The sequence below is a fragment of the Anguilla rostrata genome, chromosome 3, assembly GCF_018555375.3.
Source record: "Anguilla rostrata isolate EN2019 chromosome 3, ASM1855537v3, whole genome shotgun sequence".
Taxonomy (NCBI): domain Eukaryota; kingdom Metazoa; phylum Chordata; class Actinopteri; order Anguilliformes; family Anguillidae; genus Anguilla; species Anguilla rostrata.
The window spans coordinates 31,046,667-31,074,093 of record NC_057935.1 but is presented as its reverse complement, the minus strand read 5'-3'; the positions used below and the strand labels follow the sequence as shown (position 1 = coordinate 31,074,093).

At 40.9% G+C, this 27,427-nt stretch overlaps 1 protein-coding gene across 2 annotated transcripts in view; it reads right to left on the bottom strand.

Moving 5' to 3' along the window:
* myo3b (myosin IIIB) overlaps positions 1 to 27,427 on the bottom strand; it is a 346,614-nt gene that overhangs the window by 216,330 nt on the left and 102,857 nt on the right. For both annotated transcript variants that reach the window (XM_064327164.1, XM_064327165.1), the window contains exons 6-9: positions 7,992 to 8,075; positions 6,935 to 7,137; positions 6,620 to 6,718; positions 6,248 to 6,362 (exon numbers count right to left, since the gene is read on the bottom strand). In XM_064327164.1, coding sequence (XP_064183234.1) covers positions 6,248 to 6,362; positions 6,620 to 6,718; positions 6,935 to 7,137; positions 7,992 to 8,075 — 501 coding nt within the window. The remainder of the gene's footprint in view (positions 1 to 6,247; positions 6,363 to 6,619; positions 6,719 to 6,934; positions 7,138 to 7,991; positions 8,076 to 27,427) is intronic.

Genomic DNA, 27,427 nt, shown 5'->3' with positions numbered 1-27,427 from the left:
AAACTACCGAACGTCGGAATATTCTAATACCGAACCGATTCTTTTTTTTTTTTTTTTTTTAAGTACCGAGAAAGTGCTGAAGTTTTGGTATACCGTGCAACACTACGTCAGACACATATTCCAATCCATTGCTCAGCTTAGCAGAGAATGCACATTTCAGAGCGCCACAGAGACAGATAGAATAATAACATATAAATACACATTTCAAATAATAAATACGACATTAACTCGCATGCTGCGCACAAAGTAGCCTACCGTTTTATTTATTTAGACATTGGCAGATGAGAAAATTTTCGGTTACGCTGACCTATAAAACGCTATTCCAACAGCAAAATCAGACATATTATACATTGTTAGAAAGCTTATACTCTCACCAACTGAATAAATGAATTGTTAATCAAGCCAAATTGTACTAAAAAGGGCGAGAACGCCGTAAGCAACAGGTGTGGTATTACGCACAGCTATTTTGGGACGTAGCCTACCCAGTTATCACAAATGTGCGTATATTTCACAGACGGATTGTCCAAGACAATATATGACCACTCAGTCGCAAAAGGGACATCTCTACGCGTAAAACCATTGGTAAAGTTGTATATTTGTTCAATGTTTAGACCCAGATATTGACTGTAGAATGACATGGTATAATTTTAAAAAAACTTTGTCTCGTTCATTTCGTTATTCAGTGAGCAGCGTTTTCACTGCTGTATCGGCATATTTTAGGGCCAATGTCGGGGTGTATCTTGTTGCTACAGAATATTACATAACATTACATTACAGGCATTTGGCAGACGCTCTTATCCAGAGCGATGTGCAACAAAGTGTATAATCATAATCAGGAACAAGTGTGTCGAAAACCCTAGAGAGAAGTACCGTTCCAAGTGCAGGGAACAAACGCATAGTTCAACTTGGACCCTGTAGGTTAAACTGATTAACACTAATACAAACAAGAACAGCAACAACGCAGTCTATGCAAAAATACAAGCAATAGTTAAGACGAGTGCATTAACTAAGTCACCTACGAAACAGCTAACTAGTTACAACCCAAAGCTTACAGTCAATGTAGAGATTAAATTGAGAATACCATTTCTCTCAGCATAATGACGGATTTAAAGAGTAAACGAACTCACCCGATATTGTCTTCAAATGGATCCATGCCAAAGAAAAGTAATGATTCATCCTCTCAAAGCTTTTACTAACAAACTTGTAGTAGCAAAAAATATCAACTCGCCATCCATGCTAACTGCTTCCTACGCTCAGAGTACCGTATTATTTATTTAGACATTGGTAGAGTACAGCATAAATTGCGTTTTTTGTTTATATTCAATATTAGTAATTGCAGCGAGAAACTGCAGCTGTAGACACAAGATAGTCTGTTATGTTATGGTAGCAACGAAACGAAGCGAACTATATATGTATTACCGTCATTGTTTCATTATACCAACGTGTTTTAGCGCGTTTGCACAGAAACTCAGAACCTATCAATAAAATGGTTTAGCTATTTCCCAGCATAATGACAGATTCAAAGACTAAACAAACTCACCCGATACTGTCTTCAAATGGATCCATGCTCAAGAAAAGTAATTATACATCCTCTGAAAAAGCTTTTACTAACAAACTTTTGGTATCCTAGCATGCACTCTGGGTGGCACTGTCTTCCATTCCTTCCCCGATGGTCAGACCCTCCCCCACTGATGAAAACTAGACCCTACGGTGTCGGATTACTTGCGTCGCCATGGATGTCACTTGCCGTAAAGAAGTTTACTAGATGTCGTAACACTTAGATTTGGAGCTCCAGCTCTTCCGCACCCCAACTAATAAAAAAGTCCAAATGGCGGGCAAACAATATGGCGGACATAGGTGCTCCCAAAAGCAAAGTTGTAGAGCACATTCAGATGCATCGGTCAATGAAGTTTTGTGTTGATCTGACTTATGGTGTAGGAGTTATGGACTTTTAAAGTATGATCCTGTGTTATAGCGCCCCCATCTGGTCGACATAGGTGATTTTTCGTGCCCAAGTAGTGGGGTGCCATAGGAACCCACCTACCAAATTTGGTTGGTCTACAACTTACGGTTGCTGAGCCTCAGACATTTTAGCGGAGAAAAAAAAAAAAAATAATAATAATAATAATAATAATAACAATCAGAACAGATACAATAGGGTTCCACCAGCTTCGCTGCTTGGACCCCTAATAATCCTAACAGATACAATAGGGTTCCACCAGCTTCGCTGCTTGGACCCCTAATAATAATAATAATCCTAACAGATACAATAGGGTTCCACCAGCTTCGCTGCTTGGACCCCTAATAATCCTAACAAATACAATAGGGTTCCACCAGCTTCGCTGCTTGGACTCTTAATAATCCTAACAAATACAATAGGGTTCCACCAGCTTCGCTGCTTGGACCCCTAATAATCCTAACAGATACAATAGGGTTCCACCAGCTTCGCTGCTTGGACCCCTAAATATAGCTAGTGCAACATGACACTGGAATCAGCCATGTCCACGCATATTGGACAAAGATCTCATGTTGCAAAAGTGTTACGTTTTTAAATGGAAAAATAGCCAATGCTGAATCTTCCTTTTTTTTTTTTAAAACGTTTTTCAAACAATCAACACCATTCAAGTTTTCACTTAAAGTCAACCATGTCCATCTAACAACACCATCCATTTTCATGGATTTATACTTTAAAGCCCAGAAAGCCACAAACCTGAACACCCCAAAACACCGTGAATGTTGAATATGAAAACCCTATTGGCATCTACATTTGTTCATGCCATTGACACCATTCAAGTTTTGACTTTTTCAGAAGAATATGCCTTTCAATTCAGAATATTTTTCTGAGGTCAAAGACTAAGCCTGGAATGAATCACACCGATAATTATAGCTGTGACTTATCATAATATGCTAATTTACATATACTGAAATATGATTGGCTATAATTCTGCTATCTTTGAAAATAGAAACTTTTCCTTCTACATTTAGTTAGACAGTTGAACAAAGTGTTCTTGTTGGAAATGTTAAGTATTATCTTTACAGATGGAACAATGGCCAACAATGCTAAATATCCTATTTTTTACATGTTTTTCAAGCTATCGACATTCTAGTTTTGTCTTGCTTAGAACGACCTGATCTTCAATTCAGAATGTGTTTCAATGGCGGATGACCATGTCTGCAATTAATTACAGTGATTTTAATGGACACGCAAAATATGGGTCAAATTGATTGGCTCAACATTCATCCATTTTTTTGATGTATCAACTATTGCTTCGCAATTTAGTTAGGGACTAGTTTAGTTCACACCAAACCTGACATTGACTGGATGGATGCTTCATGTGAATAAGATTTATTTTGCACTGCAGCTGTATCCTGCATTTAGTCCAACTTACAGTGATGGCAATTATGGAGAATATATTTACCTTCCCCAGCCTGGTTTAAGATGGGGAAATGAAGTTGTGAAAGTGATGCCATGAATAATGTATTCAATAAAGCTTTGACACATTTATAATCAGGACCATCATATGAACTGCTGCCCAACAAAGCTGTCCTGATTGGAGAAATGTTTATCATATAGGCTAAATGGATAGTATATCTTTTTATGTCTACAAAAGGTGACTTGCATAGAAAGTGACAGAAAGACACCTTATAGTTTGTAGAGTAATTTGTGCAGTTACAGCATATGATGTATGTTTTCCATGGAAATAAATTATTTCCCAACAGCTAACTGGAAACAAGTTAACAGTGAAACAATTTCATTTCCATATGCTGTAACTTCACAAATTTCTGCAAAAACTGTAAGATGAATTTTTAAGGTAAAAAAACATCCCTGACCCCTGGAATACATCAAAACAATATTTCCATTTGTATATGCAGTGGCAATTTGTACTACAACATTGTATGAAGCACTGCCATGCAAAGTAGATCTTTACATGCATGTGTTTTATGAAATGTCATAGTCTAATGAATATACAAATGGCAATATTGTTGTTTTGATGTATTCCAAGGGTGTGTTTTTACTTTAAAAAGTCCAGTGTAGCAACAATACATGCTGAGATAGACTCCAGCACCCCCCACGACCCTGCCCAAGATAAGCGAGTATAGATAATGGATGGAAGGATTATACTTGTAGAAAACAAAATATAGCTATATGTTCAGGATCGGGAACTGCACACTGCAGTTTGTGTGAGGGGGGTTTTATGACCTGCTTGTAGCTGCCAGAGTGTGACTGTGGGGGCAAGGAGGGGAAGTGAAAGAGAAGGAATGCAGTCTGTGTATTTGAACTAAGTACTATCAGAAAAGTAATTGTAGTTCAGCCAAAATGTATTATAGCAACTTATACTTTGTCATGGACTGCAAATCATATCCAGATATCTTGCATACCAAATTTGGTGTGTATTGAATTTGAGGGCACATCAGCAATAATGATATGAATATTGCAATTTTGAAGTGGTGCATGGGTTGTAGGTTCATGAAATAGCCTACAACACAATCTACATGGGTCTCTTTTCAATTTGTATATTTCCAAAGTTTTAACAGAGGCTGGATTTAAAGGAGGTGTCTAATATATTTTGTACAATTTCTGCATATATGATTATCTTTAAGATTTTGCATTGAGGGGGATGTACTTCTCAGGACTGTCGAAGGGAAGCTTTCTGACTGATCCAGTCAAATTTCATACAATTTGGCCATATGGAGCCTATGCAAATGAGTATTTTTGCAAAAAGCACCCCCTACATGCCATATTGCACTATAACACCGCTCTCTACTGTCCCCTGAAGTATCATCAAAATTGGCATAAGATTATGGCCATAAACGTATTCTGGGTGTGGTTTGACATTTTTGTCTAAATGGAAAGTACAGTCCCAGTGCTTGGCCTCCTAATAAATACAACTGCAAGCAACGATGTGGGGGGCCAAGCAGCAAGGGCGAACTGCAGAGCATTTAGTGCTATTTGTATATTTCTGGGGGGGGGATGGGAGAGAGAGACAAGCAGGTCTGCAAGGCCCAGTCCGTTGTTCCACTCAGCCTGGCACAGGCACATGAGGTCCTAATGGTGCTGGAGCACCAGCCAATTTGCCACACTGGAGCAAATATGCTCCTTTGAGTTTCCCATCCCATTTAATGTAGGGAAATCATTAATGTCTTTTAAAAAGGTGATCCTCTTTACATGGAAGTGTTTTAGGAATTCCGATAACCTACTGAATACAGATATGTCAATATTGTTATTTTGATGTATTGCAAGCATCAGGGATGTTTTTCACTTCGAAATGTTCAATTTAGTTATTGAAATAATGAATTAAACAATTTGCAAGGCTGTCATCATACCACGGAAAACAGAATATAACTATATGTTAAGGGGCTCAGGAACTACACACTGCAGTTATGTGTGTGTGGGAGGTGGGGATAGGGGGGTTTTATGGCCTGCTTGCAGCTCCTGTCAGTGTGAATGTGTATGTGTGTGTGTGTGGGGAGCTCTGAGACTCAGAGACAGATAGGCATCCTCTCTATGTGAACAGAGTTCAAAATTCATCATATGCTTTTGTATGTTGCCATGGACTGCAAACCTTATCAAAGCATGATCAATACCAATTTCGGTGTTCATTGATTGTAAAGGTACATGTACAATAATGATTTGAACATTGCAATTTTGAAGTGATGTTGTAGCCTTGGCTGGTAGGTGCACAAAATCTGACAGACATTATCTACACGGGTCCATTTACAAGTTGTATATTTCAAAAAATTTGAACGGTGGCTGAATGTAAAGTAGGTGAGGTGAAATATCTTTTCCATAATTTTTGCAGATTCATATTTGATTATCTTTAACAATGTTGGATGGAGGCGGGTGTACTTCTCAGGACTGTTGGAAGCTGACTCCTGTGAAATTTCATACAATTTGGCAGTAAGGAGCTTATTCCATATTGCACCATAACACTGTGTACCTGTGCTTGCTCGTTCACAACACCTATCACAATATCAATCATCCCCTGAGGTATCAATCGGTGTCATACACACCCTTGGTGCTGGGCCCCTAATACAAAACTACACAAAAACAATTGGGTTCCAGCAGCTTCACAGCATGGACCCCTAACTACAGCTTCACATACACAGATGACAAAAAGTCTTAGTTAAGAGTTCAGACAAATGGCGTTTTTTGCTCTGGCAGATACCCTTTGTGTAGAGTGACAGAAAATAACCATATTTCAACAAAATTCAGTAATTTTGACAGTGTGGTGAGACTATACTTTACCTCTTCAGTGAATCCGATGATGCGGAAGCAGTGCTCTATGGCAACGAACTGCTCCTTATAGAGTTTGCTGGAGACAATGTCCTGAACCACTTTTCCATGTTCATTATCAATATATCTGGAAGCAGTTTACAGATAGCGCTTACTGATGTTGTCCTTCTGAAAGTGCTTATTTGAATAAATAGATAAGCAGATATATTTTAAACAGTAAAGCTTGACAGAAAATAGAATTTTAGAGAAATAGTTGTGATTGGTTGAAAATGGGGAAACAATCACGCTGTCCTTGGAGTGTACTGAAGTATATTAGCAAATTCATACCTATTGCCTTTATATTTGCTTAAATACAGTCAATTTCAATAAGAAACAAATGCCTACCTTGGAGGTGTCTTCTCTGGCAGTCTAAATTCCTTGAGTTGCTCTTGGTGATAAAGTCCAGCATAGATGTAATAAAAAATATGGAAATTCTTCTCTCCCCTTAAAATAAAAAATAACATTTTAAAATAGATTTCTGTAAAAAAAATAATAATAATGCAAATATATCAAGAAATAACATGAATTGTATATGAAAATATATCAAGAATATATCAATTATGAATTCATTAATTATGAATATACTTATGAATTATTAGATCTCTTCCCTAGTGAAGCAAAGTGCCTGATGGCTTGTGCTGCTAATTTTGCTGCACCTACGTGGCTTGTTTGATGACTCTAGACTTCTCCAGCAGGTACTCAGAGATCTTGGCCCCCATCACAGCCCCTGTGGGAGTGAACTTCATCTCCAGGTATTTGCCAAAGCGGCTAGAGTTGTCATTGATGGCTGTGCAGGCATTTCCAAATGCCTCCACCAGGGGGTTCACCTGCAGGATCTTTTCTCTCAGCATGCGGTTATTTGCCTGAAATCACATAAAATAAGTTTTCTACTTTTTTATTCCATTTTATTTCTTTCCCCCTGAATTTGAACAGCCCAATCATATTTCTAGGTCTATCCTATTGCTGTAAAATACTCAGTCTGAAAGAGTGCAAACAAGCGTGTGTCCTTAAAAGTGTCTGCTGCCAGTTGATACTTATTTCATTCAACTGTCCATCAGCTGATTTTGTAGCTATTGTCTCAGACAAGTAGATTTCATAAGCAGCTGGTACAGATGAACTGCAGACAAACTACACAAATCACTCGTGTGATGAAGCCTGATAATAATATAGTGAAAAATCCCTCCAAACTGGAAACCATCCCTAGAGGGGAAGGTTTCCAGTGGTCGCAGGGGTGCTACAGCCTATCCCAGCGTGCATTGGGAGAGAGGCAGGATTACACCCTGGACAGGCTGCCAATCTATTGCAGGGCACATATAACATTCACTCACCATTCACTCACACACGCATACTTATTGGCAATTTGGAGTCTCCAATTAGCCTACATACATGTCTTTGGACTGTGGGAGGAAACGGGAGTACCCGGAGGAAACCCACATAGACACAGGGAGGACATGCAAACTCCACACAGAAAGGCCGAAGTCGAGATTCTTCAAATTTTACACATGATCCACATAAACTGAACCACTTACAGCTGGATATTTATTGCAGCTATTCATGTCAAGTGTCTTCCTATTATAGCAGTGCCCCACCTATGAGTCCTGCAGACTTTATTGTTGAAATAATATGGATTTCATGCTACAAAAACTGTAAACGCTGTAATGATAGATTAATTGATGAAAGTCTGATTTGTCTAACTGTTCACGAGCTGGTGTAGTACCTTTCCCAGGAAGGTAAGATGCTGGACAATCAGGTGGGCACTCTCAGTCTTCCCAGCACCACTCTCCCCACTGATAACGATGCACTAAAACATGGGAAAGCATCAACAAGAAATGTAAGATTGCAGCAATCCATTCTAATAGGGGGAATTCAGTGAACAAGCGTTATGCTGTGGATAAAATCATGTGAATTGACAGAGATGTTCCTTGGGTGATTTGAATACATGCCCAAAAAAATCTTAAACACAAAGCAAGTTATTCAACAAATTCAAAATGGCCACCTTACTAGTTGCCGATTGAACCTAAAAGGCACTTGGTTGACTTCATAAAATCATGAAATTTGCCATACTTGTCATTTGGGTGATTCCAAGACATCAATAAAAGGATTCCCAAATAGTTAACATGAAGTAGGTTAATTAATAAATAAAAAATGGTCACTTAATTGGTTGTGGATTGACCTAAAAGACAGAATATAGCTATTATATTGATATTACTGGTACTGCAAATAGTTAGGTCTCTGCATTAGATTTATAAATAATCTTAGGCTCACCTGTCTAGGGATTATGACTGCGCTTCTGAAAGCGGCTGCAAGATAGAAAACGTGTCGCTAGAGTTCATAACCACTAGAATAGGTGTCATCCTAACTACTAATGAAGATAACAAATAAAGAAAATAGCCTTTCCCCCCTCAAATAAAAAATAAAATAAAAAAAACATGAAAATAATTCAGTAAGACCCACAAATTTTTCTTCTTTTTTTTCTTAATTCCTTTTAAGCATATGTAAGGACTTAACCACATTCACATTATACATTCCACACACCAGACAATTAGACATAAGAATAAAATAAGCACAATTGAGGTACGGGGAGCTCCATGATTGCCTGAAATTTTATTAGGTGTGGCAACACCATTCCATGCCCTACCAAGGTATGTTATCCGACCCATGCCAAATTCACATTCTTGGAGGCTTTTTTTTTTGGAGGCAAACTGGGCCCTTCTAAATGGCTAAAAAGTTGCCAAAGGTGCTCAAGATGACTCGGCCAGCTGTCACTGCACAAGACCACGTCGTCAATGTACGTCACCACATTATCCATGTCACGGCCAAAAATCGTTTAAAAGTCACAGGAGCATTTTTCATCCCAAAGGGGAGAACCTGATACCTGAAAAGGAATCATGGGTAACAAAAGCAAAGTCACCTTTAGCCTGTCAGATAATGGTACCTTCCTGTACCCTTTCAACAGATCCAATTTTGACACAAACCAGGCCAGGTCAATACAGTCATCAATCCACAGAATAGGGTAGGTATTGGTCTTTGTCACAGAATTTACCTGGTAATAAATACATAGCTGTGAAGTACCATCCCCTTTATGGAGGAGCACTACAGGGGAACTCACCAGACCCTGGTTCTAATCTCCAGCATGTAGTTCATTTCTGAAGGATCATGTTAAAAATTTGACTTACATGAAGCATTATATAAGCAATTATATAAAATGTAATGACTTGATAAATATAGTTCACTAAGTTCTGGATGTATACACTTCATAGCCAATGTATCTAATTGTACCCTGTTTCACCTCATTCAATGTGTCAGTTGGAATGCAAGTAAAAGGGTATGGACAGCAGCTGCAATAATGAAGTACATTAAGGGATTAAAGAACCTCTATTTCTGTTTAACTGGCCCCCATGATCAGTCTTAGAATGGACTCCCTAATCTACACTTGGCTATAACTGGAAGTTTTCCATATGATGACTGAATGAATCTCATAGGCTGGACCAACAGCTCTTTGACTCTGAGAACTATATGAACTCATGTATTAGACTTAATATCTTAGAAGACTGTACTTGTACCTCTTCCTAACCAGTCGTGTTATTAAATTAAATAAAGGAGCTCCTCACTCTGTCGTTTGTCATCTTTATCTTCAACACCATCATTTTTGTTAAGAAATTCTTACATCTCCTTCTGAACCTTCTCCCGTTTGAAAGGAGAAAAACAAAAGGGGTGCTGATTAATTGGTGCCAAATCACCCGTATCCACATCATGCACTGCTAAAGATGTTAAACCCAGGCTGATCCTGGAACAAGGAGGGATAAGTGGCCACCAGTTTGACAATGTCCTGGGCCTGAGTCACTGTTAAGTGAGCTTGTTGCCCCTGCAACTGCTCACGGGCATGTGTGTTATTGAAATGAGTACTCACTGGCTCAGGCATACAGTGGTCACTGATTTCAGTTGATGCGTTTGCCTCTGCGGCGGCAATTGTGCCGACCAGAAGGAAATGCATGCTGGGTTCTCACAGTAGGGGGCAGCAGAGTGTAATTTTTCCTCATAAGGACAGCTTTTACCATTCTGCATTGTACTTGACATCACGCCGCGTTGCATTTTGGGGTGATTCGCAATCTTAAAATGAGCTTGTGATTTTAAGACAACATTAGTATTTGGGAAAAATAAAGCCCTAATACCAGCTGTTATTGGTATCAGCATAGAAGCCATTCAGATATTTTAATGGATCTGGCAACTCTCTTTTTAAAAAAATATTACAACAGTTTGCAACATAATACTCGTAAGACACAGGGATGTCAAACCCGTTTTGGCAATTTGTCAGCAAACAAACACTATTTTATTTTTCACAATGTCATGAATGCTACTCAAATAGCAACATATAAATAGCTAAATTTTCTGAAAATAAGAGCTGTTTTCTTTAATACGATTGAATACGAACCGAAGTCAATTGGGTCATTATAAAAAAATCTAACTTTTTTGTTATAATGAAAACCGAACATAATACCATAAACTTTAAAATCGAGAGCTAGTTCAGTTTATGCAATTGTATGTTTAATATCAGTCAGCAACACAAATAACCAATTAATTCTCGTTATTCGATTTATGTTTTTAAAATGAATATGGAACACCCATTAATTTCTTGCTTTTTAATTTCTGTTCCTGAAACGGAAAACGATTGGCCAAAAAGTAAACAGATCATTTCTCCCCAATGATAGTTATTACCTGCCGAGAGAAGCAGCTAATTTTTTAACATCGTATTAAAGGAAACAACTATTTTCTTATGTTCTGGAAAGTCAGCGATTTATATATTATTTGTTTATACTGTAGCATTTATGCTATTATGGGTTAAAAATAAACTGTCAAACTCTGTTTTCTGAAAAAATCAGTTTGACCTCCCTAGGGATATGCATCATTGCACACTGGCAGCAGGTTGGGAACTGGGAATCGAAAAGCCATGTCTCCTTTTCACCGTAATTAAAAAAAAACAAAAACACCCATTTGTAAAACTAAAATGCTTTATACCACACTGCAGACATGATCTTGGTGAAGCCTAGATAATGACCATGACCGATAGATGGCCTAATGTAACACTCTTCGTCAATTTCTTTGATGACAGACTGTCCGATTTACGCCTCTAATTACTCATTTGCGAAACAAAAGGAACCTGCCGGGTAAATGGAGATTTCACTTGCTTTCTTACAAATCTTCAAGCAAATAGAACATAAAAAATGTTTCTATAAATTTTTACACAAATATGTGGTTGTTTAACATTTAAAAGGCTGTGTTTTATTACTTCTGTTACTTCCCACAACAAGTTCATGCATATTATGAAACAATAGGCTATGATGCAAAACTATTTTCTTGAAATAAAGTACACAGCTGGATCAATTCCAATAGTTGTATTTCTGAAATATAGCGTTTTTGTTATATAGGCGATAAGGGAGGTATTACCCTTTTAAAATTACTACACGCGCGAGAACATGTTTTCTTTGACCACTGCCCAGTGGCAGAGCTTGAATATTAGGACAGGGGGTGCAGAACCAGTTTAGGCGGCCCCTATGACTCGATTATTTAAAAAAATATCACCGTGACTGAACGATGCACGTCTGTATCGGAACATCACACTTTGTTACAGAAATCTAGCTCAAAGGCTATGACCACAGCAATGGCGCAGAAAAAAAAGGATTTTAATGGTATTGAAACAGCAACACTCGACATGGTCATCCCTGAGCTGACACCAGAGCGAGAGCACAGGATAAGCCAGCTATCCGGTGGGCGCTCCAATCATTATGGCCGTTTCCTGTTCCAAGCTGCAGTCAGCACGGAGGAATATCACTCTTGGTGTTGCAACACAAATTGGACCGGCACAGGCGGGAAGTGGGAGCTGCCAAGGAACCTACAAGAATACCTGCTGAACGCCTTAGCAGAGAAGTTTCATGGCTTCGGTGAACGCGAGACCAGGGGCGTGTTCAGCCTCGACAAAACGTAGCAAAACGTTTATTTAAACGGAAGCGGTGGTGCGTTGAACACCCTGTTGTGTTATGCAAGTGTTGCAACTATGGCAGCTGAGAAGGCCATTCTTTGAAATCAGTTTAAATACGTGTTTAATACTATAAAATACTTACAACAAACATGTCTTCTAATGTCTTCAATTGTTGCATACACCAAGCTGCAGTGGACACATTTGTAAAGGACTTCAGTTGTATCCATTGTGCGCACTGCCTTTATAATAGGGGGGGGGGGGGGGGTTATATACACGTTGCTGCTGATTGCTAACACCTCTGACACACCCACCAAATGAGAGAAAACGTACCTCAAAGCCCGTTGCACATCATTTCACACCGTTTCGAGGAAACATGTTGTTCAACCCGAAAACCGTAGCAAAACGGTGCACACCGTTTTCAGATTGAACGTGCCCCAGGATGTTCATTGACCGGGTTAATTAACTCCCGAGGAAGCCAAGACTGTTTTTATACGTCTGAGGATATGTAAAGATATTTGTTTTACCTATTCTCTTTTTTACTGCACGTATTTTCCGTTTTCCACTACATTCATCTTCTATGAGTTTGCAACCACAGAATTTTAGCATGTTATTCATTTTTCTAAATTTTTTAGATAATTTTATTTAACCTTAATAAAAACCCAATTTCATAAATATTTAGAAACCATGTTGTGAAACTGTCTTCTTGAAATAATTAGTTCTTGAAACTAAATCCATTTCAAAACAGTTGTATCGGAATTACTGCTGGATGTATCAAGATGTATTACCATCACACTGAGAAAAGCGGTCTCAATTTCTTAGAAAAACAGAAAATATGTTGGAGTTCTAAAAATGGAGTACTATTTTAAAATCATTGCACGCATGAAAACATATTTTCTTTGACCACTGCCCAGTGAAGATACAGAACCTGCGAAGATGGCCACAAAACAAAACACGGCTGGTGACAATAGCCCAGTCAACTCTTTTGTGAGAGAAGTATGAAATAAGTTTTGTCTGTTTAATCACCCTAACTGTTTTCATACTAAAAACAGACTTTTGTTTTGAGTATGAAAACAGGTGCTGATACAGAATGCGAATGTGTCTGTCTTTCCTCTGGTAGGCTATTTAGCAACTGAACCATCCAACATCAAACATTGTCAGTGGAATAAACTATATTCACACTGTAGGTTACTGTAGGATACAGTGCTACTGAGGATACATTGACAATACATTTTCCCAAGACTTCTGGACCACAACAACCACGGTTTCAGAAACTTCTGCACATAATGAAATTTATGATCACAAAAAATTGACCGATGAGGTTTTCCTTGGTTATTAAATCACCTTGGATTTATACATTAACTTCAATGAGCAGCAACCGCTTTGCCCTGAAGTGTGCACAGTAGAGGCGGTTTCCCCGTTACTGCCTAGGCTTCACCGCCTGGCCCCTCCTGCCATTGCCAGTTCTTATGTACACTCTATGGTCTACGCACAACTTTGCCGATCTCTCTCAAAAATGCCTTAAAAAAAACAGACAAAACAAATCATGGAATGCCGAGGTAGAGACAACGGTAATGAACTGACATTATCTACGCTCGCTTCCTTCATTTCCCCTTTAACCATGAGCAAATACTCAAATGTTAAACAATAAAGGTTTAATTAAATAATTCAGTAATTAGTGTGGTTGCCTTAGGCAATCACACTGCTATTATCTCACATATTATTATTATTAGTGTGGTTGCCTTAGGCAAACACACTATTATTATTGCACATATTATTTATAAGTGTGGTTGCATTAGGCAATCACACTACTATTATCTCACATATTATTATTATGTTTCATACTATTTCATTATTGTGTGGTTGCCTTAGGCAACACCTATTAACCCACATATTATTAGGTGTGGTTGCCTTAGGCAACACACTACTATTACCCACATATTATTATTATTGTTGGTTGCCTTAGGCAATCACACTACTATTATCCCAATATAGTGTCTTCATATTATAATATTATTATTAGTGTGGTGCCTTAGGCAATCACACATACTAATTAGTCCCACATATTATTAGTGGTTGCCTTAGGCAATCACACTACTATTATCCACATACTCATACTATTATTCAATAGTGTGTGTTGCCTTAGGCAATCACACTACTATTATCCACATATTTTTAGTGTGGTTGCCTAGGCAATCGCACTACTATTATCCCAAATATTATTAGTGTGGTTGCCTTAGGCAATCACACTACTATTATCCTACATATTATTAGTCTGGTTGCCTTAGGCAAACACACTATTATTATCCCACATATTATTAGTGTGGTTGCCTTAGGCAATCACACTACTATTATTGCACATATTATTATTAGTGTGGTTGCCTTAGGCAAACACACTATTATTATTGCACATATTATTAGTGTGGTTGCCTTAGGCAAACACACTATTATTATTGCACATATTATTTATTAGTGTGGTTGCCTTAGGCAAACACACTATTATTATTGCACATATTATTAGTGTGGTTGCCTTAGGCAATCACACTACTATTATTGCACATATTATTAGTGTGGTTGCCTTAGGCAAACACACTATTATTATTGCACATATTCTTTATTATTATTAGTGTGGTTGCCTTAGGCAATCACACTACTATTATCTCACATATTATTAGTGTGGTTGCCTTAGACAAACACACTATTATTATTGCACATATTATTATTATTATTTCTTTCTTTCCACCCATTTTTTGGACCGCTACTCCTCCCAGAGTTTTTGCACCACATACACGTGCCATATGTCACATTGACCGGCTTCTTTGGGAATCGATGGCTATTACTTTGTGGAAAGTTTCGCTGCACGGTTTTTGAGAAATATGAATTTTTATGCCCAATTTTTCCCATAGAGATGAATGGAGAAGGTGATGTCATTCATATGCGAACGGTGAAGTTACAGCATTGGTCGGCTGTGCACACGTGATGCGGTCCGCTGTACGTCCTCAACAGCCATCACTAAGCATATAGGTGAATGCGGAAGTGAACACGATAAAAAACGGTATTCCAAATGAAAAATTACAAATGAAAACGCTGTCAGCTAGGTATATCAACAAACATATGGCTTAGGCATACCCAGAAGTCCTAAATAATAATAGTATTTCACAAGATATTACGCAAATTCGTTGACGACGTTTCGTCAGGTCCAGCGTCTTTGAATGCTAGTGCTAACAAAGAGCGCATACATGTATTGCGATGATGAGAAAACTTTCGGTTGACCTAAAAAAACGATATTCCAAAACCAAAAATAGACGTGCTGCTTTAAGGCAACCACACTACTATTATCGCACATATTCTTTATTTATTAGTGTGGTTGCCTTAGGCAAACACACTATTATTATTGCACATATTCTTTATTATTAGTGTGGTTGCCTTAGGCAAGCACACTACTATTATTGCACATATTATTAGTGTGGTTGCCTTAGGCAATCACACTACTATTATCTCACATATTATTAGTGTGGTTGCCTTAGGCAATCACACTACTATTATCTCACATATTATTAGTGTGGTTGCTTTAAGGCAACCACACTACTATTATCGCACATATTCTTTATTAGGACGGAGTGTGGCACAGTGGGTAAGGAACTGCGCTTGTACCCAAAAGGTCGCAGGTTCGATTCCAGAGTAAGGACACTGCCGTTGTACCCTTGAGCAAGGTACTTAACCTGCATTGCTTCAGTATATATCCAGCTGTATAAATGGATACAATGTAAAGTGCTATGTAAAAAGTTGTGTAAGTCGCTCTGGATAAGAGCGTCTGCTAAATGCCTGTAATGTAATGTAATGTAGTGTGGTTGCCTCAGGCAACTACACTATTATTATCGCACATATTCTTTATTATTAGTGTGGTTGCCTTAGGCAAGCACACTACTATTATTGCACATATTATTAGTGTGGTTGCCTTAGGCAAGCACACTACTATTATCGCACATATTATTAGTGTGGTTGCCTTAGGCAAACACACTATTATTATGGCACATATTCTTTATTTATTATTATTATTAGTGTGGTTGCCTTAGGCAATCACACTATTATTATCGCACATATTTATTAGTGTGGTTGCTTTAAGGTGTTAGGATACAGAAAGTTTGTGCTGTAGGAGACAGACAGATTTGTGTATTCCAAAACCTCACGTGCATGTGAGAGTCCGCCATTGTTTTACAAAGACAACCAATAAGACACAGTGGTAGAAATTGCAGCCTATAGGGCAACTCTGTATAACAAACAACCAATCAGAGTTCATGCTGTATTCTGCGCACAAATTTGAATATATGTAAATGTAACTGTATAAACTCCACAAACTCTAACAGTTCAATGGAACATTTTTGTGTGAATCCCTGTTGCTGGCTTTCTGTATAATAAATGCTTCCTGATTTTTAAACACTAACTTCGGATCTGCTTCTACCTGGAACGACGGTCACTATTGTTTTTGGCAACATTTCTGGTTACCAACAATTTGGCGCTGCGAGCAGGGTGGATTCGTCTTCCAGAACTTCGTTGTTTTCCTGACCAAAAAAGTGAGTAAACGGGTTTTACTACCATTGGCTTGGCGAATTGGACGGCAAAACTGCGGAAGTCTGGAACGCTCCACCTAGTGGTACGATAACGTATATCTTGACCGGTGTAGAAGCGATCAGTTGTTTGTGCTTAAAAACTGTGTCTTTTGGTATAACGTCTGTGTAACGTTACACGATTGTTTGTTATAAATATCAATGCTGATGATGTGTTACCAGTGCTGCTGACTGTGATATAGGCCTGTGTATTAAGCCTATTGTGACCGGGTGTTTGTGAGTCACCCCTGCCTATGGAAAGTGTGAATCCAGGCTAAATTCTACACGTGGTTGCGTGGCCGTGGTAAGCGAGTGTGTCGCCCACAGCACAGAAGTGATTAATTTTCACTACTGGGTATTAGGTCGAAAGATACCTAAGAAGCGCAAAGCCGCATCTTTGTTTGTTCGTTTAAGGGAGAGTCAGTCAGTGACGCGAGCGTGTGTGTCGCACTCCCGACAAGTTTGTGGACATTATTGAATTTTACGTTTAATATTGGCCTCTTAGTCTTTATTGTTTCGTGTTGGTTGTCTTTAGTAACCTATTAGCCAGTAACGTGCGTTTATACAGAGAGACGTAACTTATTACCAACAAAGTATAATTCGCGAGCAAAAATGGCCCCAAACAAGGAGAATGCAAACGGGAGTATAACCACATATCTGCAGCAAAAGTATGTAAAGCAAGCAAAGGCGATGAGTAAAAATGGCTGGGACCCGAAGGATCCACGCCGGATTCCTTAGAATGGTGGGGAAACAAAAAAAGAATAGGACGGCTTACGGTACCATTGTACTAATTACGGAGCATATGAGGCTCATAGAGAAGTGTGACGAAATGTATAATCGGCTACAAGCACAAGATACGAAATTAGCTGGTCTGCGTAAGAAGATAGAATCTCTTGAGAACAAAGGCAACAGCTCTGACCAGAGCACAGCGCTTGCGTGCATTCCGACTGAAATAAAAGGTGTTCCATCTTTGTACCCAGATTTAAATTGTCACACTATAACTGACCCACTGTATTTTGAAAAGGAGAATAAAACGGTGCCCATGGCACCTATGGTTACTAAAATTCGCGGTAGAGGAAATGAACAACGACTGCATGTTGATCACGTTCCTTTAAGCCTGATCGAAATGAGAGCTTTATTAAAGGATTTGCCGAATCTTAATGCGCAAGACGACAATTTACCGTTTTGGCGACAACTAAATGAGCTACAGCGTAGCATGTCTCTACACCCTCTAGACATGTTTTCAGTTGTGCGTGCAAAATGTCCAGTTTCAAGCTGGAACAAAATTGAACCAGCTGATCTCCGACAGGAACCATGGGCATCTGGCCCCTGGGCGAATCATAATGAATTACAAAACGCGATTACCGGTTTCTGCGAGGCTGTAAAGACTGCTTTAGGTAAAGGTGCGCCAAAATGGCATTGTTTCACGGCAGTAGTACAAAATAGCTTGCCCTTTGCTGAATACGCCGATCGGAAGTATGAAGCATTTGAAACGCATTGTGGCTTCCCTAATCCAAATAGAGACATGGCTGTTTTTACGCAACAATTACTGGCAGAGGCTGCCCCGCATATTCAGAAGGTACTAGCAATCGGCATACACCCGGGTAATACGTTTAGTGACATTGTTTCGTGGGCCTCGCGATTAGAGGAACAGATACGGAAGAAGAGTTCAACTTTACATCCCATTGCTGCTGTTCGCTACAACTCTCTGAAGTGCGATAATTGTGGGAAAACGGGCCATAGCACGGATCGATGCAAAGGGAGGGACTATAGGAGAAGTAGGCGTAACACCCCCCAAACAAAGAAGCAGATAAATGCTTTCGATGTGGAGAACAGGGACATCGAGCGCCACAATGTTTAGCTGCCCTACCTAAGGCGCACGCCTCCAGTGGAGAATACGCAACCTCAGACAAAGAAGCTGGGCCTATCGCGCACTGCTCCAATGACGATTACGCGCATTTGAACCGAGAACAACTTGTCGCCATGTTAAACAGTTTGAAAGCATAGGAATTACCGGCCTCCTTTTCAGTCAGTAGTATAGAAACTCAGGCTCATTGCAGACCGTATCTTAGTGCGTGGGTAGGAGGCCGGCCATGCGATATGCTAATTGATACTGGCGCTTCTGTTTCTATCACTGACCTACCGCTCCCTTGTACAAAGCATTCCATTGATCTTGCTGGCATTGGGGGTAATTCTGTCCGCGCATATAAATCCTTTCCAGTACTTGTGGAATCCAATAATGCTTATTGGACACAATCATTTTTCATTTGTAGGACTGCAGAAGGTACCATCCTCGGTTCTGACGGCATGAGATTACTGAAAGCTACTGTTGCATACTCGACTATGGCTTTATCAGTTTGTGACGCTTCTCATAAACGCAAGACATTGCCATTAGCTGCTCTTTCCCATACTGCTATAGCATCTGTTGCAACACCTATTGTCCATTCCTGGGATTTGACTAACAAGTTCCAAGCTTTATGTGCAACATTCCCTGCATGCTGGTCTGTGCACAAACTGGATTGTGGAGCTGCACCATTACCACCACTTGAGGTAACAGGGACTATGCCCTCACCTGTGAAACAATACCCGATTAAACCAGAAGCTGCTCAAGCAGTTGGCTCAATCATTCAGTCCTTGCTTTCACAGGAGGTCATTGAGCCATGTGTCTCACCCTGTAATTCTCCTGTCTGGCCTGTGCAAAAACCAGATGGCTCATGGCGCCTGACAATTGATTACAGAACGGTTAATGCTGCTGCAGACAAACTTGCTCCAATTGTTTCTGACCCAAACACGCTGCTTGCTGATATCAAACCTAGTCACTGTATATTTTCTGTGATAGACATTGCCAATGGATTCTGGGCCCTGCCTGTTGCTGAAAACTCAAGAGCTTGGTTTGCCTTCACACACCAGAACACGCAATACACATGGAAACGCATGCCTCAGGGCTTTCATAACAGCCCTACGCTTTTCCATCGCGCAATGGCCAAGATTCTAGCAACAGTTTCATGGTCTCAGTATGAAGGAACACAGTGCCTCCAATATGTTGATGATATTCTCTTGGCTTCTTCTGACCCTGTCTCTCATTTCCAGGCTCTGGAAGCTTTACTCAAAGCTTTGGAAAAATACAATATGAAAGCAAGTCCAAAGAAGGCCCAAATCGCACAAGACGCTGTCCAGTATTTGGGCTTTACCATATCCCAGGGCTCGAAGCAACTCACTGTTGACCGGAGAACTGCTATTGCCACTGCTCCGCGTCCCCCACTGTCCGTGATGTTCGTAAGATTCTGGGACTTTTTAACTTCTGCAGGAACCACATACCTGACTTTTCTGTTATTGCAACACCAATCAATGCTCTTTTGAAGGGCTCCCATCGCCCATTGGAGACCGTTGATTGGACAACCGAGTGTGAAGATGCATTCAGCACTCTCAAATCTGCTCTCACTTCTGCCCCTGCTTTAGGTTTCCCTTGTTCTGACCTCCCGTTCTTTCTATGGTCAGCTGTGAAACAAGGCCACATGACAGCCGTTCTTACTCAGCCCCATGGAGGCATACAACGCCCGTTGCTTACTATTCTTCTCGCCTGGATTCTGTCGCTTCTGGTCTTTCCCTTGCTTACAGGAAGTGCAGGCTGCCGCCACAGCAGTAACGGTCTCCGCTGCACTAGTCTCAGGAGCTCCACTCTCTGTCAATGTCTCTCATGCTGTGCATAACATACTAACCCAAGGCCGTTTCTCTCGTGTTTCAGCAGCCAGGTGGACTAGATGGGAAGCCATCTTGTTAGCTCCGCTTATCACACTCATCCACTCCCCAGCTGTGAACCCAGCCACTCTCTTACCTGTCGAGGGAGACGGGGAGCCACATGAGTGCCCATTGTCTCCAGATCACCCATCCAATTCAGACATCTCTGAAACACCTCTTTCTGACAATGATTTCTCACTTTTTGTTGATGGATCTCGTTTTACAATGGGGCCCACCCAGTTACAGGATATGCAGTTGTTGACATTGCTGGTCAGGTAATGGCATCAGGCCGCCTTCCAAGTTCAGATTCAGCACAGGTGGCTGAACTTGTTGCCCTCACTCATGCCTGTGAGTTGGGTTCTGGGAAACGACTTACTATATACACTGATTCCAGGTATGCATTTGGTGTTGTCCATGACTTTATGGTTAACTGGTCATCTCGGGGTTTCCTGACTTCATCAGGTACCCCGATAAAAAATGGGGGGGTTGTTCAGAATCTCATAACTGCCTCTAAACTACCAAACAAACTAGCAGTTGTAAAAGTGAAAGCGCACACTAAAGGACAAGATGCAGTCAGCTTGGGTAACCACTGGGCAGATGAAGCTGCCAAAGCAGCAGCTTTAAATGACTCCCTGCCTACTTACAAATTGCAGCTATTGACATGTCGGGTCCAACTAACATTGACATAGCTAAACTACAGGATGCCTGTACAAGAGCTGAAAATGGACGTGGATTGAAAATGCATGCACTCTTAATGATGACAACATTTGGCACACACAGGACGGGAAAGTTGTTGCCCCTCAGAGCATCCTTTCATTGCTTTGTGAAGTATACCATGGCATTGCACACAATGGAGAAAGAACAATGCGGCACAACATGTCACTTCATTGGTGGTCTCCCAAAATGACCAAGGTAATGAAAGATTTCGTTAGGCGTTGCATCATTTGTGCAAAAAGCAATCAAGGTCCAAAAATAAAAGTAATGATGAAACACCAGCCACGGCCTACTGGACCCTTTCAGCAAATCCAGATGGATTTCATTGGCCCTCTTCCAAAGAGCCATGGAAAAGAACACTGTCTCGTTCTCATAGACCACTTCACACGCTGGGTAGAAGTTTACCCTGTAGCCTGTGCAAATGCCGCAACCACGGCAAAAATAATCGCATCTGAATTCTGCCCACGCTGGGGCCTTCCCTGCTACATAGACTCAGACCAAGGGACCCACTTCACCGGTAAAGTAATGAAACAGGTATGTTCGTACCTGGGAATCAAACAAAAATTCCACTCCCCTTACCATCCTCAAAGTTCAGGTCTGGTCGAAAGAACAAATCGAACACTGAAAGAAAAGCTGACCAAGGTGTTGCTGTCGAAGGGGGAAGCTGGGTCCAAGGCCTCCCAGCTGCACTCATGGCGATGAGAGCAACCCCTAATGCAGTAACTGAACTGTCTCCCTACGAACTAGTGACTGGCAGAGCCATGTCACTAGCCCTGGCCTTTGTAAGGGGTCAGAAGACTCTCTTATAGTGGGAGATGCATTGCTGAAGTATTGCCAAAACTTGAATGAAGCGGTGAAAAACCTAACCTCCCAGGCTTTGTCATTACAGACTATGAAAGATAAACAAAAGGAGGGGGGGCAAGAATCGCAGACATATGAACCTGGACAATGGGTTATGATAAGAGCCCCTCATCCTAGATCTTTCCAACCTCGATGGCAAGGACCACACCAGGTCTTACTAACCTCTGAGACTGCTCTTCGAGTTACAGGCATCCCGGTCTGGATCCACCAATCCCGGACCAAACCATGCCCATCACCCGAAGACCTCAAAAAGCCTGAAGAACTCCCTGCCACGGACGACTGCAGCCTTCACGAATCAGGTGCAAACGTTCCAATTTTTTCACATACTCAACCAAATTGAGCATTCAAGTTATGCTCCCATCCAACATGCTGAATTACATAATATAGAACCAAGTTGTAATAACTTGGGAGTACTTGATAATGCCCTCACATGGTATTCTGTTTTCTTCCTCATATGCCGGAGAGGACACTCCCATGACACCATACCGGCGCCGAGGACACCACCCCTCCAAGACCATGTTGCTGCAAACCAGGAGTAAATTGCAAGAAATCCCACCAAGCCTTGAATCGAGCCTTCCCTACCAAACCAATGTCACTATCCATCCAGCCAGCAACAGAAGGACTTTTTTCTTTACAAGTTATGTTCTTGGAGTACATCTCGTTCGCCCGTAAGGGGGACGTGAGGGAATTTTGCCTGAAGTCTTCCTAACACAGGTTTTTGACAGGTTTTCGCCCTCACCCTGAACAATGACTAAATAAATGTAACTGTAAAATTGACTTAACCATGAGATTCATGTTGTGTCAAAAGGAGGGACTGTTAGGATACAGAAAGTTTGTGCTGTAGGAGACAGACAGATTTGTGTATTCCAAAACCTCACGTGCATGTGAGAGTCCGCCATTGTTTTACAAAGACAACCAATAAGACACAGTGGTAGAAATTGCAGCCTATAGGGCAACTCTGTATAACAAACAACCAATCAGAGTTCATGCTGTATTCTGCGCACAAATTTGAATATATGTAAATGTAACTGTATAAACTCCACAAACTCTAACAGTTGAATGGAACATTTTTGTGTGAATCCCTGTTGCTGGCTTTCTGTATAATAAATGCTTCCTGATTTTTAAACACTAACTTCGGATCTGCTTCTACCTGGAACGACGGTCACTATTGTTCTTGGCAACATTTCTGGTTACCAACAAAGGCAACCACACTACTATTATCGCACATATTATTTATTAGTGTGGTTGCCTCAGGCAACTACACTATTATTATCGCACATATTCTTTATTAGTGTGGTTGCTTTAAGGCAAGCACACTACTATTATTGCACATATTATTATTAGTGTGGTTGCCTTAGGCAAGCACACTACTATTATTGCACATATGATTAGTGTGGTTGCCTTAGGCAAGCACACTACTATTATTGCACATATTATTATTTAGTGTGGTTGCTTTAAGGCAACCACACTACTATTATCGCACATATTATTATTATTTTTATTTCTTTCTTTCCACCCATTTTTTGGACCGCTACTCCTCCCAGAGTTTTCACACCACATACACGTGCCATATGTCAAAATGACCGGCTTCTTTGGGAATCGTGTGCTATTACTTTGTGGAAAGTTTCGCTGCACGGTTTTTGAGAAATATGAATTTTTATGCCTAATTTTTCCCCATAGAGATGAATGGAGAAGGTGACGTCATTCATATGCGAACGGTGAAGTTACAGCATTGGTCGGCTTTGCACACGTGATGCGGTCAGCTCTACGGTCTCAGCTGCCAGGATAGGAATAGCTGAATGCGGAAATGAAGGGTAAAACGGTATTCCAACTGAAAAATTACAAATGAAAACGCTGTCAGCTAGGTATATCAACAAACATATGGCTTAGGCATACCCAGAAGTCCTCAATAATAATAGTATTTCACGAGATATTACGCAAATTCGTTGACGACGTTTCGTCACATGCAGCGTCTTAGAATGCTAGTGCTAACAAACAGTGAATGGCTTTAATGCGATAATGAGAGCACTTTCGGTTGACCTAAAAAAACGATATTAAAAAACCAAAAATAGACGTGCTGTTATACCTGGTTAGAAAGCTTATGCTCTCAGCTACTGAATAAACAAATTTTCAAACAAGCCAGACTTTACTAAAAAGTGCAACAACGCCGTCAACAAAACGTGTGCAGCAGCTTCAGGTCCGGTCTTACTCCAGAAAAAGACGTCAGCTTGTAATACCACACATACTGCATTGAGTGTTCTGTAACTTTGTAGTACAAACTGGCTTTATCTACACTTCATCGATCCAACAGGTGATAGAATAAGCTTTCTAACTACGTATAATATGTCACATTTTACTTTTGTAGTACCGTTTTATATTCCAGCGAGTTGGAAACTTTGGTCTCTTTATAACTGCATTGAGGCTAACAGGTAATAGACTATCCTCTGTCTATGAGTTGGTATCTAAGGTAACAGATTAAACTCTGAATTGCAGCCCAGTTAAATGTTTTTAGTTGAATGGTAAAAATGAGCTGAACTTAACGTAAAACCATACATCAATCAAATTAATCTCCCTAGACCTGTCTTGCTTTTTAAAATGGTGCGTCGCGCAGTGTAGATATAGGGTTTTTCCAAGACCCTCTGAACTGGCCAGCTAGCTTTGTGATTCGCCGTCACTCGTCACAGCATACCGTGAGTGAAACACTGATCTCAAGTATTGATGAAGGGTTAATTTAGCTCTGAATACGTGTGTTGGAAATGAACTCGTTGCCGTGATGTTATATCATGTATACCATACTATGTCTCTGCTCATGCTACAGAAACTGTTCGCTCCGTTCAGCACAAAGTCGACTTTGCGTTGGCGGCAACCACACTTCACAATTTCTGCAGGAATTGTCTAGTTTATTATTATTCCACCCATTTTTTGGACCACTACTCCTCCCAGAGTTTTCGCACCACATACACATGCAATATGTCAAATCGAGCGGCTTGATCGGGAATGAAGTGCTATTACTTTGAGGAAAGGTGGGTGGACGGTTTTTGAGAAATCTGAATTTTTTGGGGAAATTTTTCCCATAGAGAATGAATTGTGGAATGTTCACCCTTGTGATGTCACAATGCTGTCTTCTCACCCTTGTGATGTCACAATGCTCTACCTTCTAGCAGCTGTAAATGGTAAATGGACTGCATTTATATAGCGCTTTTATCCAAAGCGCTTTACAATTGATGCCTCTCATTCGCCATAGCAGTTAGGGGTTAGGTGTCTTGCTCAAGGACACTTCGACATGCCCAGGGCGGGGTTTGAACCAGCAACCCTCCGACTGCCAGACAATCAGTCTTACCTCCTGAGCTATGTCGCCCCAGGTACCCAGCTGTACTCTAGTCTCTCTCTGGCTTTGGACATTCGGCATTCATCTCTATGGGGCAAAATTGCCCACAAATTGTGGGATGCCTCATTGGACTTGGTAGAGGGTCCTTTGTCCATTATTGGAGATCAGCCTTTCCCGCCTTCCTGATTGGCTGATGTTTGATATTTCATAACTTTTGAACCGTTTGTCATAGAGAACTATGGGTCGCGTCATTGGACTCAGCAAAGACCTAGCAACCGCCTGGAACTCCATAGCAACCCCCTAGCAACATCCCAGAAACCGCCTGTAACTCCATAGCAAATGACTAGCAACAGCCTAGCAACCACCTAGAACACCCTAGCAACCGCCAAGAACTCCATAGCAAACACCTAACACCACACTAGCAACCACCTGGAACACCATAGCAAATGCCTAGCAACAGCCTAGCAACCGGTTATAACTCCATAGCAACCACCTAGCAACACCATAGCAACCACCTAGAACTCCAGAGCAACCACCTAGCAACACCCTAGCAACCATCTAGAAAACCATAGCAACCACCTAGAACTCCATAGCAATCACCTAGCAACAACCTAGCAACCACCTGGAACAGCATAACAACTGCCTAGCAACATCCTAGCAACCACCTATAACTCCATAGCAACCACCTAACAACATCCTAGCAACCACCTAAAAAAATCTAGCAACCACCAAGAAAAACCCTAGCAACTGCTTATAACTCCATAGCAACCACCTAACAACATCCTAGCAACCAACTAGAAAACCCTAGCAACACCCTAGCAACCACCTATAACTCCATAGCAACCATCTAGCAACATCCTAGCAGCCACCTAGCAACACCCTAGCAACCACCTGGAACACCATAGCAAATGCATAGCAACACCCTAGCAACCGCCTATAACCCCATAGCAACCACCTAGCAACATCCTAGCAACCACCTAGAACACCCTAGCAACACCCTAGCAACCGCCTATAACTCAATAGCAAATGCCTAGCAACACCATAGCAACCACCTAGAACTCCATAGAAACCACCTAGCAACACCCTAGCAACAACCTGGAACACCATAACAACTGCTTAGCAACACCCTAGCAACCGCCTATAACTCCATAGCAGCCACCTAGCAACATCCTAGCAACCACCTAGAATACCCTAGCAACACCCTAGCAACCGCCTATAAATCCATAGCAAATGCTTATCAACACCCTAGCAACCGGCTATAACTCCATAACAACCACCTAGCAACACCATAGTAACCACCTAGAACTCCATAGCATCCACCTAGCAACACCATAGAAACCACCCAGCAACACCCTCGCTACAACCTGGAACACCATAACAACTGCCTAGCAACACCCTAGCAACCGCCTATAACTCCATAGCAACCACCTAGCAACATCCTAGCAACCACCTAGAATACCCTAGCAACACCATAGCAACCACCTATAACTCCATAGCAAATGCCTAGCAACACCCTAGCAACCGGCTATAACTCCATATCAACCACCTAGCAACACCATAGCAACCACCTAGCAACACCCTAGCAACCACCTGGAACACCATAGCAACCACCTAGCAACACCCTAGCAACAACCTGGAACACCATAACAACTGCTTAGCAACACCCTAGCAACTGCCTATAACTCCATAGCAGCCACCTAGCAACATCCTAGCAACCACCTAGAATACCCTAGCAACACCCTAACAACCGCCTATAACTCCATAGCAAATTCCTAGCAACACCCTAGCAACTGCCTATAACTCCATAGCAGCCACCTAGCAACATCCTAGCAATCACCTAGAATACCCTAGCAACCGCCTATAACTCCATAGCAAATGCCTAGCAACACCCTAGCAACCGGCTATAACTCCATAGCAACCACCTAGCAACA